The sequence below is a fragment of the Peromyscus californicus genome, unplaced genomic scaffold (genome assembly GCF_007827085.1).
Source record: "Peromyscus californicus insignis strain IS unplaced genomic scaffold, ASM782708v3 Scaffold_2__1_contigs__length_46816999, whole genome shotgun sequence".
Lineage (NCBI taxonomy): Eukaryota > Metazoa > Chordata > Mammalia > Rodentia > Cricetidae > Peromyscus > Peromyscus californicus.
Genome location: NW_026294540.1, coordinates 14,811,557 through 14,828,691, shown reverse-complemented (window position 1 = coordinate 14,828,691; position 17,135 = coordinate 14,811,557). Strand labels below are relative to the sequence as shown.

General features: G+C 45.8%; 1 protein-coding gene across 4 annotated transcripts in view; it reads left to right on the top strand.

Annotated features, from left to right (window-relative positions):
* Sbno1 (strawberry notch homolog 1) overlaps positions 1 to 14,821 on the top strand; it is a 54,717-nt gene extending 39,896 nt beyond the window's left edge. For all 4 annotated transcript variants that reach the window (XM_052755432.1, XM_052755431.1, XM_052755429.1 and 1 more), the window contains 7 exons: positions 2,684 to 2,830; positions 2,911 to 3,005; positions 3,082 to 3,174; positions 4,727 to 4,864; positions 5,378 to 5,454; positions 7,386 to 7,579; positions 8,924 to 14,821. In XM_052755432.1, the coding sequence (XP_052611392.1) occupies positions 2,684 to 2,830; positions 2,911 to 3,005; positions 3,082 to 3,174; positions 4,727 to 4,864; positions 5,378 to 5,454; positions 7,386 to 7,579; positions 8,924 to 9,066 (887 nt within the window). In that variant the 3' untranslated portion in view covers positions 9,067 to 14,821. The remainder of the gene's footprint in view (positions 1 to 2,683; positions 2,831 to 2,910; positions 3,006 to 3,081; positions 3,175 to 4,726; positions 4,865 to 5,377; positions 5,455 to 7,385; positions 7,580 to 8,923) is intronic.
* The last annotated feature ends 2,314 nt before the right edge of the window (positions 14,822 to 17,135 follow it).

The following is a 17,135-nucleotide window of genomic DNA, read 5'->3' as shown; positions in this document are numbered from 1 at the left end:
GGTTGGTCTTAGAACTCAGAGATTACCTGCCTCTGCCCTTGAGTGTTCCTCTTTATTTTTTGAGGTAGTGTCACTGCATGGGCCAGGTTCACCTTTACCTTACTCTGTACGGAATCTAGGCTTTGAACCTCTTACCTTAGCCTCCTGAGTAACTGAGATAAGCAGTGTGCCCTTGGGCCAGGCCTTTAATAGATCCTTTTAACCCCATATTATAACTAGCCCTGGCTACAGCTATGATCAACTTGGTCAGGAGTTTGTTGTCTTTTCAGGTTTTGTTTTGTTTCTATGACAGGGTGTCATTGTATAGCCTAAGCTAGAACTCACCATGTAACCAAGGTTGGCCTTGAACTTGTGTCAGTCCTCGGGCCTTAGCCTTCCAAATGCTCAGATGTAATTTAAGTTACCCTGCCTGGCTAAGATTTAAAGAAATATGGGTGATGGTGGCGCACGCCTTTAATCCCAGCACTCAGGAGGCAGAGGCAGGTGGATCTTTGTGAGTTCAAGGCCAGCCTGGTCTACAGAGTTCCAAGAAAGGCACAAAGCTACACAGAAAAACTCTGTCTTGAAACCCTCTCCCCCCCCCAAAAAAAAGATTTAAAGAAATACTGATCCATGGACTAGACAGATTGCACAGCAGTTAAGGGAACTTGTTCAGGCAAAGGACCGGAGTTGGGTTCCCAGAACTATTACTTAAATTGGTTAGCTCACAGTCACCTGTAACCCCATCTTCAGGAGATCTGCTATCACCTTTGGCCTTTGAGGATACCTAGGCTTTGACACACATATCCCAACACAGACAAATACACATAAATAAAAATAAAGTAAGTTTTTTAAAAAGTAACTGAATCCAGGAGCAGAGTTCAGACATGAGTAGTTTTCCAAAGCTCCGGGGCATTCCAGTTGTGTAGCCAGGGTTGAGAGTCACAATTTAGCAGTTAAACTTGAGTTAAAATCTAATGTTGTGAAGCTGAGTTTTGTGATGTAAGCCTGTAATCAAACCCAGCATTGGGGAAGTTGAAACAAGTTGGAGACTGCGTCTCAAAAAAGATTTGGAGCCAGAGATACTCAGCAGTTAAGAGCTTGCAGAATATCTGAGGTCAGTTTCCTGCACTCATATACACATACCCTCACACATTCCATATAATTAAAAACAAAGATGGAGGTGATGGTGGCGCACACCTTTAACCCAGCACTCAGGAGGCAGAGGCAGGAGGCCAGCCTGATCTACAGAGCTAATTCCAGGACAGCCAAAGCAACACAGAGAAACCCTTTCCTGAAAAACCTAAATAAATACGTTGCTCGAAATCTATATGGTCTTAATAAAAACCTGGAGCCAGATATTGAGGTAAATGCTGAATGATCAGAGACAAAGGAATGAACCACAGCCACTTCTCACCTCGCCGACTCTGACAGAATGCCTCTGAGTCCTTAGCCAAAAGGCTCTAGTTCCTGTCTCCTCACGCCTTATATACCTTTCTCCACCCAGCCATTTCACTTCCTTCCTAGTGTTGGGATTAAGGGCATGTGTGCTTCCCAGATACTGATAGCAAAGGCATGAGATCTCAAGTGCTGGGATTAAAGGTGTGTGCCACCACTGCCTGGCTCTGTTTCCCTCCTATACTGAATTAATCTCATGTAGTCCAGGGTGGCTTTGAACTCACAGAGATCCAGATGGATCTCTGCCTCCTGGGTGCTAGGATTAAAGGTATGTGCCATCACTGCCTGGCCTCTAGGTTTAATCTAGTGGCAGGCTCTGTCCTCTGATCCTCAGGCAAGCTTTATTTGATATACAATACATTACCACGTACATACATACATACATACATACATAAGCAAACAAATTGGGGCTAGAGTGATGGCTTGGTGTGTACAGGCACTTCCAGGTGTGTTCCCAGCATCCACAGGGAAACTCACAGCTCTAGTCCAGGGGGTCCTATGCCCTCTCCTGGCTTTCTCAGGCTACAGACGCAGGCAAGTGGTGTACAGACGCCAAGCAGTCAAAAAACACCCCTACTTGGAAAATAAATATACATTAAAATAAATCTAAGCTGGGTGGTGGTGGCAGCGGCCGCGCTTGCCTTTAATCCCAGGGTTGGAGAGGCAGAGGCAGGTGGATCTCAGTGAGCTCAAAGCCTACCTTGTCTACAGAGTGAGTTCCAGAACTGTTGTACAGAGAAACCCTTTCTTGGGGAAGAAAAAAAGTAAATAACTAAATCTAGTAAAAGATTTGGGGGCTGGAGAGATGGCTCAGAGGTTAAGAGCACCGACTGTTCTTCCAGAGGTCCTGAGTTCAATTCCCAGCAACCACATGGTGACTCACAACCATCTGTAATGAGATCTGGTGCCTTCTTCTGTGTACATAATAAATAAATAAATAAATCTTAAAAAAAAAAAGATTTGATGTTGTTGAACCAATATCCTTACATGCTAAAGTATATTCATGGAATAGTAGAAGGTATAAAAAGTTAGTTTGACTGTCGTGTGAGCTTGTGTTGCAAGTGCTGGTGGTCAAAGGTGGAAACGTGCAAGTGTCAGTACTACAGCCCCACTCTAAGGGCACTTCAAAAGCTGGGGGGAGGGCTAGACCGGGAAGTGAGACTCGGAAGCTTTGCCTAGCTAAAGGATACATTTTTAATTTATCATGGGAATTCATGGAATCTTTCATATAATCTTGTCATTGTAGACTATAACAATATAGGAAAATTCCTAAACAGAATTCTGGGCATGGAGGTGCATCAGCAGAATGCGTTGTTTCAGTATTTCGCAGACACACTTACTGCAGTTGTTCAAAATGCCAAGAAGAATGGAAGATATGACATGGGAATCCTAGGTGAGTGGGGACACTTCTGTCCTCTCTGTGCTCCTGGTCCAGAGTATCTCCCCATTTATACGTCCTGTTTCTTTCTGAAGATCTGGGTTCTGGAGATGAGAAGGTGAGGAAGAGTGATGTGAAGAAGTTTCTGACTCCAGGCTACTCAACCTCTGGCCATGTAGAGCTATACACAGTAAGTCTAGAAAGTGCATGTTGCTCACTGGTGTCCATTCATGAGCTGTTTTTAAATCTCTATGTATCTTCCGCAGATTAGTGTGGAGAGGGGAATGTCCTGGGAAGAAGCAACCAAGATTTGGGCAGAGCTGACAGGACCAGATGATGGCTTTTACTTATCATTGCAAGTAAGAATTGAATTTTCTTCAAAGGCTTACCAGGAAATATCATGCTTCTTCTTGGTTTCTTACTTATTTTTGTGGCTTCAGTTTTACTTTTCTTTTTGAGACAGATCTCACTATGTTGACCTGGCTTGTTCTAGAAAACTCTTGTCAATTAGAGTAGCCTTGAATTCAGGGATTACCTTATGTCTGCCTCTGGAGTACACAATCATGCCTGGCTCACCTTAGCCATTAACCTTTTTATTTATTTATTTAATATTGTGTATGGATGCCATGTCAGGCTTAATTTTATTTTATATGTATAGAATGTTTTGCTTACGTGAGCATCTGTGTATGGAGTTTGTGTCTGGTGCCCATAGAGGCCAGGAAGAGCATCAGACCTCCCTGGAACTGGAGTTACAGACAGTTGAGAGCCAAACCAAACCCGGGTCCTCTCCAGGGCTCTTCACCAGTGAGCCATCTTTGCAGCCCCGCACATCCTAATTTTAAGCGGTGGTGTTTCTGGGCTGTGGGAACAGTGGGCGGTTACAGAGTCTACTCTTGGAGCCTCTCGTCTACCCTGGGGTTGCTTTTGATCACGCACCAGTGCTTCTTGCTGCCTGCCTCATATTTGCTTGGTCTGCCTGGTGCTCTTGTAGAAAGGCCTCTGGGAGCTCGGCTGCATTTGAGTCTGTGCTCCAAAAAAAAAAAGGAGCTGGCTCAGAGGTTAAGAGCACTGGCTGCTCTTCTAGAGGTCCCAAGTTCAATTCCCAGCAACCACATGGTGACTCACAACCATCTGTAATGAGATCTGGTGCCTTCTTTTGGCCTGCAGATGTACATGCAGGCAGAACACTGCGCGATAAATAAATGAACAAATCTTTTAGAAAACTAGAAACTAGAAGTTCATCTTGGGGGTGGGGGGACAGACTAGAGAGATGGCTCAGTGGTTAAGAGCGCTGGCTGTTCTTCCAGTAGACCTGGGTTCAATTCCCAGCATCCATATGGCAGCTTACAACTCTCTCTAACTCCAGTTCCAGGGAATCTGATACCTTCACATCAAGGCACATAAAATAAGGTTAAATAAATCATTTAAATATATATATATATAATATATATATATTATATATATAATATATATATATTATATATATATATATAAAGAAGGTTTTAAAACATGAAGACTTGTTATGGCCCTCAATTTATAAGTCTTTAGCCAGAGTTAGATAAGTAGGCTCCTCCCATGTTAAACCTCAAATGTGGGCTTGTGGTTACACACTTACACATTTAGCTGGTGTTGTCTTTTGTTTGTATGTTTTGTTTTTTTTTTTTTTTTTGTTTAGACAGGGTTTCCCTGTTTAACAGTCCTGGCTGCCCTGGAGCTCAACCTGTAGCCCAGGCTGGCCTCAAACTCACGGAGATCCCCCTTCCTCTGCCTCCCAAGTGCTAGGATTAAAGGCTTAAGCCCTTAAATGGTATTGTCTTTTGAATTACTAAATTTGTTGTTGTGATGTTAAGGTAAAATATTAATTGTGTAAGATCAAATTCTTATGTATTTGTTTAATTCTTCTTTTAATAGATAAGAAACAACAAAAAAACTGCAATCTTAGTTAAAGAAGTAAACCCTAAGAAGAAACTGTTTTTAATTTACCGACCAAACACTGGGAAACAGCTCAAATTAGAAATATATGCTGATCTGAAAAAGAAATATAAGAAGGTACTTTCTCACTTACACATGGTACTGCGTGACTCCTTGGTTCATGATAGGGAACTGTGTCGGCTATAATTCCTGGGTTCAAGGATGGTGATTTTACCAAAGTAGCAAGTTTCTTATGCACGGCTGTTGCAGTTTTGATGTTACTGCCCATTGGGACAAGATGAGCTTGTGACTCTCCATGCCCAGGGCACAGTGCAGTGGTTTAGTACGTCGAGGTCCTTCATTCCATCTTTTGATTTCCAGAAAATAGTCAATATCTGTTTTTTCCAACATTACTTATTTACTTTCTATAGGTATTGCCATAACTTTCTGAAAGTAACTCTATATTCAACTAGTTCTCTGCAAAGCTCATCCCAGGAGGGCCTCATTTATCAGTGGTATTTATTTACATTCTGCTGCTAGTGGGAGCTAGGGTTTCTGATGAAGATGATTGTGTTGTTTTTGACTGCCTCTGGGATTAGTGACCAGGTCCGGTGTTGAGTTGTTGTAATGGGGTTTGCTTTGTCTTTGCAGGTAGTGTCTGACGACGCCCTGGTACACTGGCTGGATCAATACAATTCCTCTGCAGACACCTGCACTCATGCATATTGGTGAGTGCTTCCTTGTTGCTTCACTTAATTTTCTAAGTGCAGTCAAGATTTAAAGCAGCTTTTTCCTATTTTTTTGTGTGGAGCAGTGCTGAGTCACTTGTGATTGATTCTCTTACCCGGCCTCCCAAGTTTAGGAACTGTAGACATGAGCTGCAATGCCTCATTTTTATTTTTTATGAGTATGTGATTGTGAGCAAAGAAACAAGTTGCCTATTGATAGGCACAGTTCACCTCATCAGAATTATATTTAGAGACTTGGCATGGTAGTCAACGCCTGTAATCCCACATTTGGGAAGTTCGAAATCCTCATTTCCATGGGGAGTTGAGACCAGCCTCTGGGCTACATTGAGACCCTGACTTAATAACAACAGATAATGTGTACTTAGCATTTGTGAACCAGGCGCTGTTTTGGTGACATCTCTGCATGTCCTTCAGGCTTTGATATTACCACGGAGCTAGTGTCCAGCAGTATAGCCTTAATTACCATCCCTCTGGTAGAAATTGTTTCTCAATCTTTTTCTCCCCTTATTCCCTCTAATATTTTAATTTTTATTTATGGGTTTTTTGAGACAGGGTTTCTTTATGTAGCCCTGGCTTCCTTGGAACTCACTCTGTAGACTAGACTGGTCTTGAACTCACAGAGATCTGCCTCCCCAATGCTGGGATTTTGGGCATATGCCACCACTATTGGGCTTGCTTTATAATTTTTTTGAGGTAGGGTCTCTGCCCTAGTCCGGGTTGACCTGAAAACTTACTCTCAGGCCTCAACTTTTACATACTGCTTCCTTAGTCTCCTGAGTCTTGGGATTGTAGGTGCTTGCTACTGTGGCCCTGCTGCTTTCCTTTTGGCTTTAAAACCTCACTGCATAGGCCTGGTTGTTCATGTCTACAACCCCATTCCTCAATTCCTCAGGAGAATTCAGACTTGAGGCCAGACCGTGCAAGGCCCTGCTTCAAAACAAAACAAACAAACAAATCAAATCAAAACAAAACGGGGACTGGAGAGCTGGGCGGTGGTGGCGCCTTCAATCCCAGCACTGGAGAGCAGAGGCAGGCAGATCTCTGTGAGTTCAAGGCCAGCCTGGACTACAGCGGGAGTGCCAAGACAGCTAGGGCTACACAGAGAAATTCTGTCTCAAACAAACAAACCGGAGGTTGGGGGCTGGAGAGATGCTTCAGTGGCTTAAGAGTGCCTTCTGCTCTTGTAGGAAGCCCAAGTTGAGTTCCTAGCACCAATGTCAAGGGATCAACTGCCTGTAACTTAGACTAGCTCTGATGGATCACGTGCTGCCCTCCGACCTCCTCAGACACTGCAGCATCATGGCTCACTGACATGCAGGCAGAAAAGTGAAAATCAACTCTCAAAACATTAATTCCATAATGATGTGTGCACGTCCTTGTGTGACACTGGTGTGCGGCACACAGGGCGGTCAGAGGACAGCGCTGTCGAGTGGGCTCTGTCCGGGTGTCGGTGCCTGTTTTGGAGGGGCCACTTTCCCCACCCACTGTATGTTCCTTGTACTGAGTTACTTCACGTTGAGATAGACCTGCAGTGAACTGGGAGACGTTGGACTGTGCCGTGCCCTCATTTTCTCAGGCCTCAGGTCTATCTGGTGCTGTGCCCCAGTTGTTGGGCCTTTCCCACTAGTTACACGTGAAGGGGCACTAGGGCTTCACTGACAGCAGTCACTGCCACGGTGACATGGGGTGTGGCAGTGTGAGAAGTGTGTCGATAGGTAGTAACCAAGTGTGCAGGAAGGCTGAACCTTCACAAGTAATTGTAACACCTTAGGTTTGCCAAGGATGACCTAGTAAGCCCAAGGAGTGTCCTAGGAGAAAGTCATAATTTCCACTTAAAATATGACTAGGCTTTGCAGATTGGTCACGTGTGTGTGCATTTTCTATACCTGTTTCTCCTTCATGTTTCCTAGGCGTGGCAACTGCAAAAAAGCAAGTTTAGGATTGGTATGTGAGATAGGTCTCCGCTGCCGCACATACTATGTATTATGTGGCTCAGTACTGAGCGTCTGGACAAAAGTGGAGGGTGTTCTGGCCTCCGTCAGTGGCACGAATGTGAAAATGCAGATAGTGCGGCTAAGAACAGAAGATGGACAACGGATTGTAGGTGAGTGAGCTGCTTTTTTGCTTTGGTTGTGGGGAGAAAATCAAACCCCACCCTTTATTGTGTTATTATTATTATTCACATCTAACATCTTAGATTTGTTGCAGATTTATCACAGATATCAGTTATCACAAATTTATCAGTTCTAGTAGTGTGCAAAGACTATCAGAACATGCTGTCCATTCTATGATTTGAGAGCACTTAAACCTGGTTTTTGGCTGGGTGGTGGCGGCGGCGCACACAATCTCAGCACTTGGGAGGCAGAGGCAGGAGGATCTCTGTGAGTTCGAGGCCAGCCTGGTCTACAGAGAGAGATCCAGGACAGGCACCAAAACTACACAGAGAAACTCTCTCTTGAAAAAACAAAACAAAACCAAAAAAAGAAGAAGATGTGGTTTTCAGCTTCTGACTCATGTATTGAATTACCTGCTGCTGCTCCCGCAAGTGCTGGGGTCACAGCCACCGCCATAGCTGGTTGTACCTGCCTTGTAGCGGACATTGTGATCTGGCAGGAGTTGTCTCTGGCACTGCTCTCCCCTTCTCTCGCCCGTTACCCTCTATTGCTCTTTGCTCTCCTCTCCAAGGGGCTACGTTCAGCCAGGCCGAGGCTGTGCAGCTTCAGGCCATGGCACTGAGGAGAGCTTTGAGTTCTGCAGAGGCTCGGACAGCAGGCTAGGTCTGAGCACTGTGGTCAGCTGTAGCTGCCCTCCAGGTGGGCTAGGTGCCACACTGTTCCGTTCTGACAACCTCTCTGTCCAGTCAGTCAGTCAACTTCTGCTCAGGTGCTTTCAGTTGTAAAAACAGCATATAAATGAGTTTCTAGCTGCTGGTTGTTTGTTTGTTTGTTTGTTTGTTTGTTTGTTTTAAAGAAAAAGCACACTTTGCTACTACATTGAGTTCAGACTCCCCACAGGGTAGGACTGGGATTCCCTTAGCCTAGGCCCTGTGCCCCCACTTGCCCTTGTACTCTTGTGTGTCCATCTCTGTCTTTCCTGATGACTAAGATGAGCATTTCCACCCTCTGTCTTAGAGCCGTTTTGTGCCTTATTGAGTGGTAGAAGGCATGGTGTCTACAAGGTTTATGAGGCTATGCAGTGTTAGATGAGAAGTGCTGTCCTGTACACTTCAGTTTCTGCATCAGGAGATGGTGTTACACTGGGTACATGCTTGTGTGTGTGTGTGTGCGCGCACAGTCGCACACACATCTAGGAGCCTCCTGGGAACAGTTGAGTCCAGTGCTGGCCCCCGTCTGGTTTCTGGGCAGGCTGGTTGCAGTCCTCTGTGCACGTGCACTGTGCAGCGCTTCCTGCTGGACTCTACCTCATCGACTCTCCTTGCTAATTACAGGTTTGATCATTCCGGCAAATTGCGTGTCTCCTCTTGTAAATCTCCTGTCAACTTCAGACCAGTCTCAGCAGCTCGCAGTCCAACAAAAACAGCTGTGGCAGCAGCATCACCCGCAGAGCATCACCAACTTGAGCAACTCGTAAAGAGCAGCAGCTTCCACACGGTGTTGAATGCTGTGAGAGCATACCACTTGCATAAAAATCAGGGACAGTTTCCAAAGAATTCTTTTTTTTTTTTTTCAGTTGTGCTCTCTAGTTAATTTGGGGGGTTACGGACAAACCTGGAATAGGCAGCAACGCTGACAGCAAGCAGAGGGAGGGTCTCGTGTCTTTCCTCTGGCTTCCTTGGGGCTGCCTGTGTGCTTTTACTTCGGGTGAGCAGAGCGGATGTGTGCGCGAGCGGATGTGTCAGTCTGTCTGTGAGTTTGTACAACGCTACAAGACCCCAGTTGGTTGAAAATGCTTGGACCTTCCCAAACTGGCTTTACTTTTCCTTTCTACCGTGCTCAGGGTTAACACAGTTCATCCTTGTCATTGCTGTGGGGGTTCCCCGGATGCATGTGTTCCAAGTCTCTCCAAACAGAATATAAGGGTTTGTTTCTTTTCCAACTTAAACAATGTTTCCTACAGCATGAAGTGAAGGGTTGCGTGCCATGCATTCAGGTTCTTTTGTAGCTTTTGTTGACAGTGCATGTCTTTGAAAGCATGTGTAATCAAGATTACCACAGAAGTCACGTTTGGAGAACAGCATTGGAGATGTACAGCATTGGATATTGCATTTCTAGTGTTGATACCTGGGTGTTGCTTCTAACCCTCAGCCCTGCCCGCTCCTCCCTGTCCCAGGTTTCTTGTCAAAGTAGTAAGTACATACCTTTTTTTGTGATAAAACTCTTTAAAAGTTTATTTTTATGTGTTAATAGTATTCCTAATTTGTGCTGCAAAAATGGCTATGAGCCTTTTCATAAGTTACATTTTCCTTAACTTAAACATAGTTTTAGGAAGAAGTATGATTGGCTTCCATCTTGCACACAATCTTTTTTACTTCATTATCTAAATCTGCTTGGTCATTCAAACCGGAAACCGTACTTGAGTTGTAAACTAGACAGTGAGAAAACACTTGGCTTCTGCTGTATGTTGTTGTTGTTGTTACCCAGTAACTTGAATATTGTTTAATGTGCTGTAAGACATTGTAGAGATTATCTCCAGCTGTTAAAAATGGTAATGTACAAATGTGAATAGACACTTATCTATAACATGGGTAAGTTTTGTTTCGCCTATAATAGATGTTTATAAAAAACCAGTGAGGGGACAATTGGTCTTTGTTTTTCCTCCCAGCTTCCCCTCCCCCCATTTTTTCTACCCTTTTTTTTGCTTGCACAGGTTGCACTATTGAAAAATTGAGATTGTATAAATCTGGTTAAAAGCTACAAGATATCAAAATCTTGTGGATGTTGAATAAAAAAGTTATTGTACTAATGAAGTGGACTCTTGTTTAGGCCCTCACTGGGAACTCCAGGCGTAGGTAGCAGGGCTCTATAGAACTCGGCGTGGCCTTAGCCTTCCAGGTAGCCTTAGAGTCTGACTGAAGCCCCTTCCTGAAATCTGAGGTGATCTTAAGGACGGGGTAAATGATGGTACTTTTGAATGTGTCTCAAGTTGAACTGTTCTCTTTGTAACTTTGTAAACTTCTCAAAGAACTGGGTGAGGTGTGTGTAGTCACAGAAACCTGATGGAGCGCTTGGGGCTCTCGTTCTCTCGAGTTTCTTCGGTTAAGTTTACCGTAATATTGTTTGAGATTTATTTATTCTTAGTGCCTCAAAGAACAAATGGAGAATGGTTTCTGTTCTTGGGCACATTTTGCCCAGTGGATGCAACTTTGATCCTCATTCCATATATCTCAGGCAGTGATCTCATGAGCATCAGGCAGTATCCCTTTGTGGCCTAGATCCAACTGGCCACCGAGAGGAGAATTGTGTCCCCTCACAGAACCTCTGAGCTTTTGTTTTTGAGCTGGTGGACCATTCAGCTTCTTTTGGCATGTTAAGGCAAAAGCCTAAGGGAGGGGCTTCGTAACTTAACTGTTTCTCCATGAGACCCAATTGCAGAGGATGGGAAAGATGCTGTGTTCCAGGCTGCTGATGCCAGCCCCTCGCATGTGCAAATGTCTGTTTGGGTGGGTCCTGTCTTTTCTAGTGCTTTCAAAGCAGCACCTACAGGACTTCCCTAGCATGTGGTTAGTGAACACCTTACCCAGTGATGATGCTGTGATGTGTGCTCTTGGAGCACCAAGTCTTGGTGTAAGGGTCTGTTTGTGTTCTCTTCATTTTTGTTTAGTAAGAAAAAAACCCACAAATACTAGGCATCTGAAGGCTCTTTCAGTCTGTCACTCACCAGGAAAGCTCCAGCATTCAAGGGTTTCTTGTGTCAAAATCCAAGTCTTCTCAGCTGCTGTCACATAGAGTAGGTCCAGTCTCCCAGAGGATCTGAATGCCACGTCTGCATCCGGGGGCCTCACTTAACTCCCCCCACCGTAACTCACTGGACTCTGGGATGCCTTTTCTCCCACTTAAGCAATACAGATCTGAGCAGCAGATTCGATTGTTGGTCCCATCAGTGTTTTCAGAGTTTACAGTCCCGATTGTGCTGGAAATCACTCCCAGGTTCTATGCTGCTCAGGTGTGCTTGCTAGGGAGGTCACGTGTCCCTCCTAGCAACCTCTGTGCCACGGGCTTGCCCTCTTCACGGTCAGGTGAGAGCGCTGCTGTCCGTGGTGCAGTCAGAAGTGTTCCAAGTGTTGACTGTGTAAACCCAGGTTACCAGAAAACCGGGCAGGCTGAGCACGCGGTTCCTCTCTTCGCTACTCAGCTGCAGATCTGCGTGCAGGGTTTGCTTTTCCTGTGTGTAGATTAGCAAGAACTTGTATCCCAAGCACTGTAGTAGCTGTAGGTGTGTACATATGTGTATTTATTCTTACTCAGCACTTAAACCTTTTGAGTTGCAACAGTAAACCTTGTAATTTGCTCTGTCTATGGAGAGAAAAGTTCTAGATTTCCAAACTCCAGAGGAATTAAAACATTTTAGAGCCATGGTTTTGGTTGTAGCCTCTGGGACAATTCCTTGCTGATCTCCATGCCATATTATCAGAACAACTTCTGAGAGACCATAGAAGGAACGAGGGCACACCACGTACGGTTCTCGTCCTGTCCTCGACTTCCCATATTGGCACAGGGGCCTCTGTGGCTCCCTTTTGAAAACAGGTGGGAACATTCTCATCCTGTGAGACCTTATCCAAGGACCCTGGTACAGAGGGACCTTTATGGGCTCTGGCACTTCCTAGGAATGGTGTCCCAGAAAAGCTGCTCTTGGGCCAGGAGCCACACAGTGAATATGTAGTTAGTTGAGGCATACCATGGCAAAAGAAACTGCTATGATGGTGTGTTTGTTAAATGTCCTTCCTATGTGTGTGGACTCTGAACAACACACACACACACACACACACACACACACACACACACACACACACATACCACATAGGTGCTTTGGCATGCTGTACTGAAATGAACCAAGCATTCCATGTCATGGTTGCAGCTAATTGGGTGGAAAACATTTGCAGGAAAATCTCTCACAAGGCTAGCCGCCGGCTAAAGCAAATGGGTCCCTCCGTAAATGAAAGAAACATGGAGCTGCAACTTGAACTAGGCGGCAGTGTTTCCGAGTGCCCACCCTCTGTTGTATGCTGTACTTAGAGATGTACATAGGAGTGTATAGAGAAGCGTGAGTTCTTGTACATTTCAAGTGTAAATTTTGTAACTTGGGCCCCGTTCACTTGTACCTGCGCCCCTTTCCTTTCCCTCCTATTTATTCTTTTCTGGCCTCCCGTATGGGGTATCTTAGTGCTTTGTTGTTGTTTTTTTAACATAGGAAACTATAGAAAGCTTCTTAGCTGAATCAGTAGTTGTTGTGTTTAGAGTTTATCTTTGCCTCCTGGCTGTAGGAATCCTGTTGCCCACATTGCCCGCACACCTGGCTGTGCTGTCTTGGGATGCACCTGAGTGCCGCTCCTGATCCCGTCCCCGTGTGACTGGTTCTTCTCTGGACGCTGTGGTGCGCCTGATGCTTTCCTAGTTAAGAAATGAAAGAGAGCAAAGCAAAGCACATGCTTCTCTAGACCTCCCTGCAGCTCCTTGGACATGTTGAGTGCGGCTGCAGCCGGCTGCAGCTCCTTAGAAGCCTGACTAGCTTTTGTCTCGTTAGAGGCTTGCTCTGGTCCCTCAGCCCCTGCCGCCTGCCTCACGGGAAGACCTTGCAGGTAGATAGTCCAGTGGCTCGTGGCCTGGATGCAGGCTTCCTGTGTGTAAGAAGTTGGATTTCTATGACCCCCACAGGTGATGAGCGGATTACTTTATGACAAACACCAGTAATCTGATTTTTATATAACTGGTAAAAATCCAGCAGGCAGGAGATGAGCGTAGAGAACAGTCGTCATCCGTTCTCCAGCAGTCCTGCAGTGGAAGCTGCCACCACCTTCAGCACCCAAGGCAGGGTCAGTGTGAGCGGCTCACTCCTATCCCGGCAGGAAAGGCTCTAAGCAGAGATGCCGAGCTCTGGAGGATTGGTGTTGGTGCTGAAGGCCCGCTGGGGCCTTGGAGATGGTGCCAACCCTCACCTAGAGCACAGGAGTGGAGTTTTATTTACAGGCCTTTGCACCCTCAAAATATGTCCTTTGCAATTCTCAGGAAAGATTTCAGTGAACATTCAGATTGGTAGACTTGATGACAACTTTGAAAATTGCCTACATTTGGCTGAGTCTTTGGAACTTAGTTGTTGTGATTGAAGGTCTGTCACAGATTACTCCAGCAGGAATTCCTTCCTCACCCCATCTCCCTTCCTTTGGTGCCTGAGACATAGTTGACTTGTGTCCTACGGCAGCAGCCCACCATCTGCAGGGATAGAGCAGGGCACGGTTAGGCCAGGAGTTCTGTAACCAACAGTTAACTGTGAGATACACCAGTTAGTGCGGAGAGAGGAGATGGCTGCTTTTGTTGTCTGTTCACCTTGAGGCTGAGAGGTGGCATGTGAGTCTCTTGAGGAGAGTTCATGTGGCCTTGTGAGCCTGTGCAGATAGAGCCGGAGGACCTTGCTACCACGGCAGTGGCTGTGGCAATGAAGAGGGTGAAGGAACTCGATCGAGCTGCTCCTCTGGCTCTACTTCATGTGACTGAGAGAGCTTTTTTATTTATTTTTGACATAGCACAGTGCAGCCTCACCACTAAAACAATTCACCTTGTTCATAGTTTGTACTGAATTTGCAAACTCCTATGACTGCTTTTCAATAACCACTTTTATCATCAACCGTGAGGGGTGGGAGAGGTGTACTGTGTCTCTGCAATAAACTTGTGCCAGGTTCTACCTCCTTGCGCAAAGGATATTTTATATGTAGGCGCTGGTCTTCCTCATCTGACTCGGGGCGTCCGGGAACATCTGAAGGAGTCCAAAGACCCGAAACAGTCAGTCGGGTGTGAACTCTCGGGCGGCTTCTGTTTCCTCAGTTCTCTGTATTGCTGCTCTGCACAGAGTGTCCATCTGAACGAAGGCTACAAGCTGTCCACGATGCCACTTTGCTGCCTTCAGCCTCTCCTGGGAACCTGCTCCCGAGTGTCCAGACTGAGTGCTGCCATCCTGTTGATCTGTAACTTTCAATCCAGTCTCGTGTAATACAAGTGTGTTGGCTTCGCTGAGTGGGGTTCGTTGACCCTCAACCAGAAACACTCAGTCTCCACACTGAAAGTACTCTGTATTTAGGTTTTGGTTGTGGTTTGTTTTTTCATTTTTGTTTGAATTTTGTTTTCTGTTTTTGTAAAATTCTTAAATAAAATGAAACTATTAAATATGCTTTTCATTCTGGTGTGGTATGGTTTTGGAGTATCTGCTGCCCTGTGTCATTAGTCTCACTCACCTCAGAGGCTCTTGGCAAGGGTTGAAGTTTCTATGTTGGTCTGGGTAGGCACAGCCTGGTAGTAGAATACTTGCCTGGCATGTGCAAGGAAGGCCCTAGGCCCCCATTACCTTAGAGGCTGAATCATGGAAGGCACTAACTATAAGGTAGCTGTGGGTTTCTCCAAGGTTGTCTCTTGACCTCTGCACATGTGGTAGTCCAGACACAGACACACAAAAATAGCAAAATAGATGTTAAAAGAAAAATAGTCGACTTGCCTGTCTGTGTGCCAGCATTGGTTGATTCTGAAGGCCTGGGCTGTGTCTTGACATTGACTGCAAAGGCACAAGGCAGACAGCAGCCACAGGAGGGCGGGGCTTCTTGCCTTCACTATCAGAAGGCACCCTGGAGCAGAGCCCTTCCTTCGTGTCTAAACAAGGAATATGAACAGTGAAATGCCATGAATATGGAGCTGGTGATAGCCAATGGCTCAGTGCTGCTTATGTTGATGACTTGGTCAAAACTGTAGATTTCACGTGAACTTTCTCTCTTCATAAGAGATGAAAGTCTCTTCAGTATCTAATTTTTTTTTTTTTTTTTTTTTTGGTTTTTTCGAGACAGGGTTTCTCTGTGTAGCTTTGCGCCTTTCCTGGATCTTTCGCTGTAGACCAGGCTGGCCTCGAACTCACAGAGATCCGCCTGCCTCTGCCTCCCAAGTGCTGGGATTAAAGGCATGCGCCACCACCGCCCGGCTTCAGTATCTAATTTTTATGGCATTGTTGCCCTTAATATGTAATTAGAAACATAACATTCTTTAACGGAGAAAATGTTTAATAAACAATTGAGGTGTTCTAGTTTTGGGGCTCTGTGGCTATTCACAGTTTGAAATTGTTCCTGGGTAGTTATTCTCCCAGTAGGGGCAGTTTGCAAGTAAGACCTTGTAGGAAATAAGAAACCTCCCAGGAATACCCACCAAGGGGCCTTGAACGGGCTGACTCACCAGTGAGCTACCATGAGAGAGCTGAGTGGGAAGCTAGTGCAGAGGACAGAAGGGACTGGGGACAGCACACGAGTGTGCATTGGCCCAGGGAATGCCAAAGAAGAGACCACAGGAATGCGTGTCTGGGTCCACATGGCCAGTGGGTCACTTGTGCTCTGTGTGTGTGTGTGTGTGTGTGTGTGTGTGTGTGTGTGTGTGTGTGTATCTGTATGTTACCCTCGCGCTTGCAGATGAGGCAGGCGCAGGGTGAGAGACCTACAAGGTTGGTTCAGTGCCTGCTTCAGTCAAATGCTCGGCTGCCAGGACTGACAGGAAGGGAGAAGAAACTTGGAGCCAAGGGTAGATTTTTTTTTTTTTTTTTTTTTTTTTTTTTTTTTTTTTTTTTTTGGTTTTTTCGAGACAGGGTTTCTCTGTGTAGCTTTGCGCCTTTCCTGGATCTTTCGCTGTAGACCAGGCTGGCCTCGAACTCACAGAGATCCGCCTGCCTCTGCCTCCCGAGTGCTGGGATTAAAGGCGTGCGCCACCACCCACCCGGCGATTTTTTTTTTTTTTTTTAAGATTTATTCTGGGGGCCTAGAGAGATGGCTCACAGGTTAAGAGCACTGGCTGTTCTTCAGAGGACTCGGGTTCAGTTTCCAGCATCCACATGGCAGCTTGGAACTGTCAGTAACTCCACTTCCAGGGGATCTGACACCCTCACATGGACATACATGCAAGCAAAAACCAATGCACATAAAGATAAATCTTTTAAAAAAAAAGATTTACTTATGTGTGTATGTGTATGAGAGAGAAAGTGTGTGTGCACATGCGTGTATAAGTGCCCATAGGCCAGAAGAGGGTGTGAGATCCCAAGGGGCTGGAGTTAACAGGCTCTGTAAAGTTGGTGCCAGTCCTCTGGAAGAGCAAGAAGCACTCTTCTTTCTCTCTCCCTCCCTTCCTCCTTCCCTCCCTCCCCTCCTTCCCTTCCCTTCTCTTCTCTTCTCTCTCTCTCTTTTTTTTGGTTTTTTGAGACAGGGTTTCTTTGTGTAGCTTTGCGCCTTTCCTGGAACTCGCTTTGGAGACCAAGCTGGCCTCGAACTCACAGAGATCCACCTGGCTCTGCCTCCCGAGTGCTGGGATTAAAGGCGTGCGCCACCACCGCCCGGCCTCTTCTCTTTTCTTTTGCTTTTCGAGACAGGGTTTCCCTGTGTACTTTTGGTGCCTGTCCTGGATCTCGTTCTGTAGACCAGGCTGGCCTCGAACTCACAGAGATCCACCTGCCTCTGCCTCCCGAGTGCT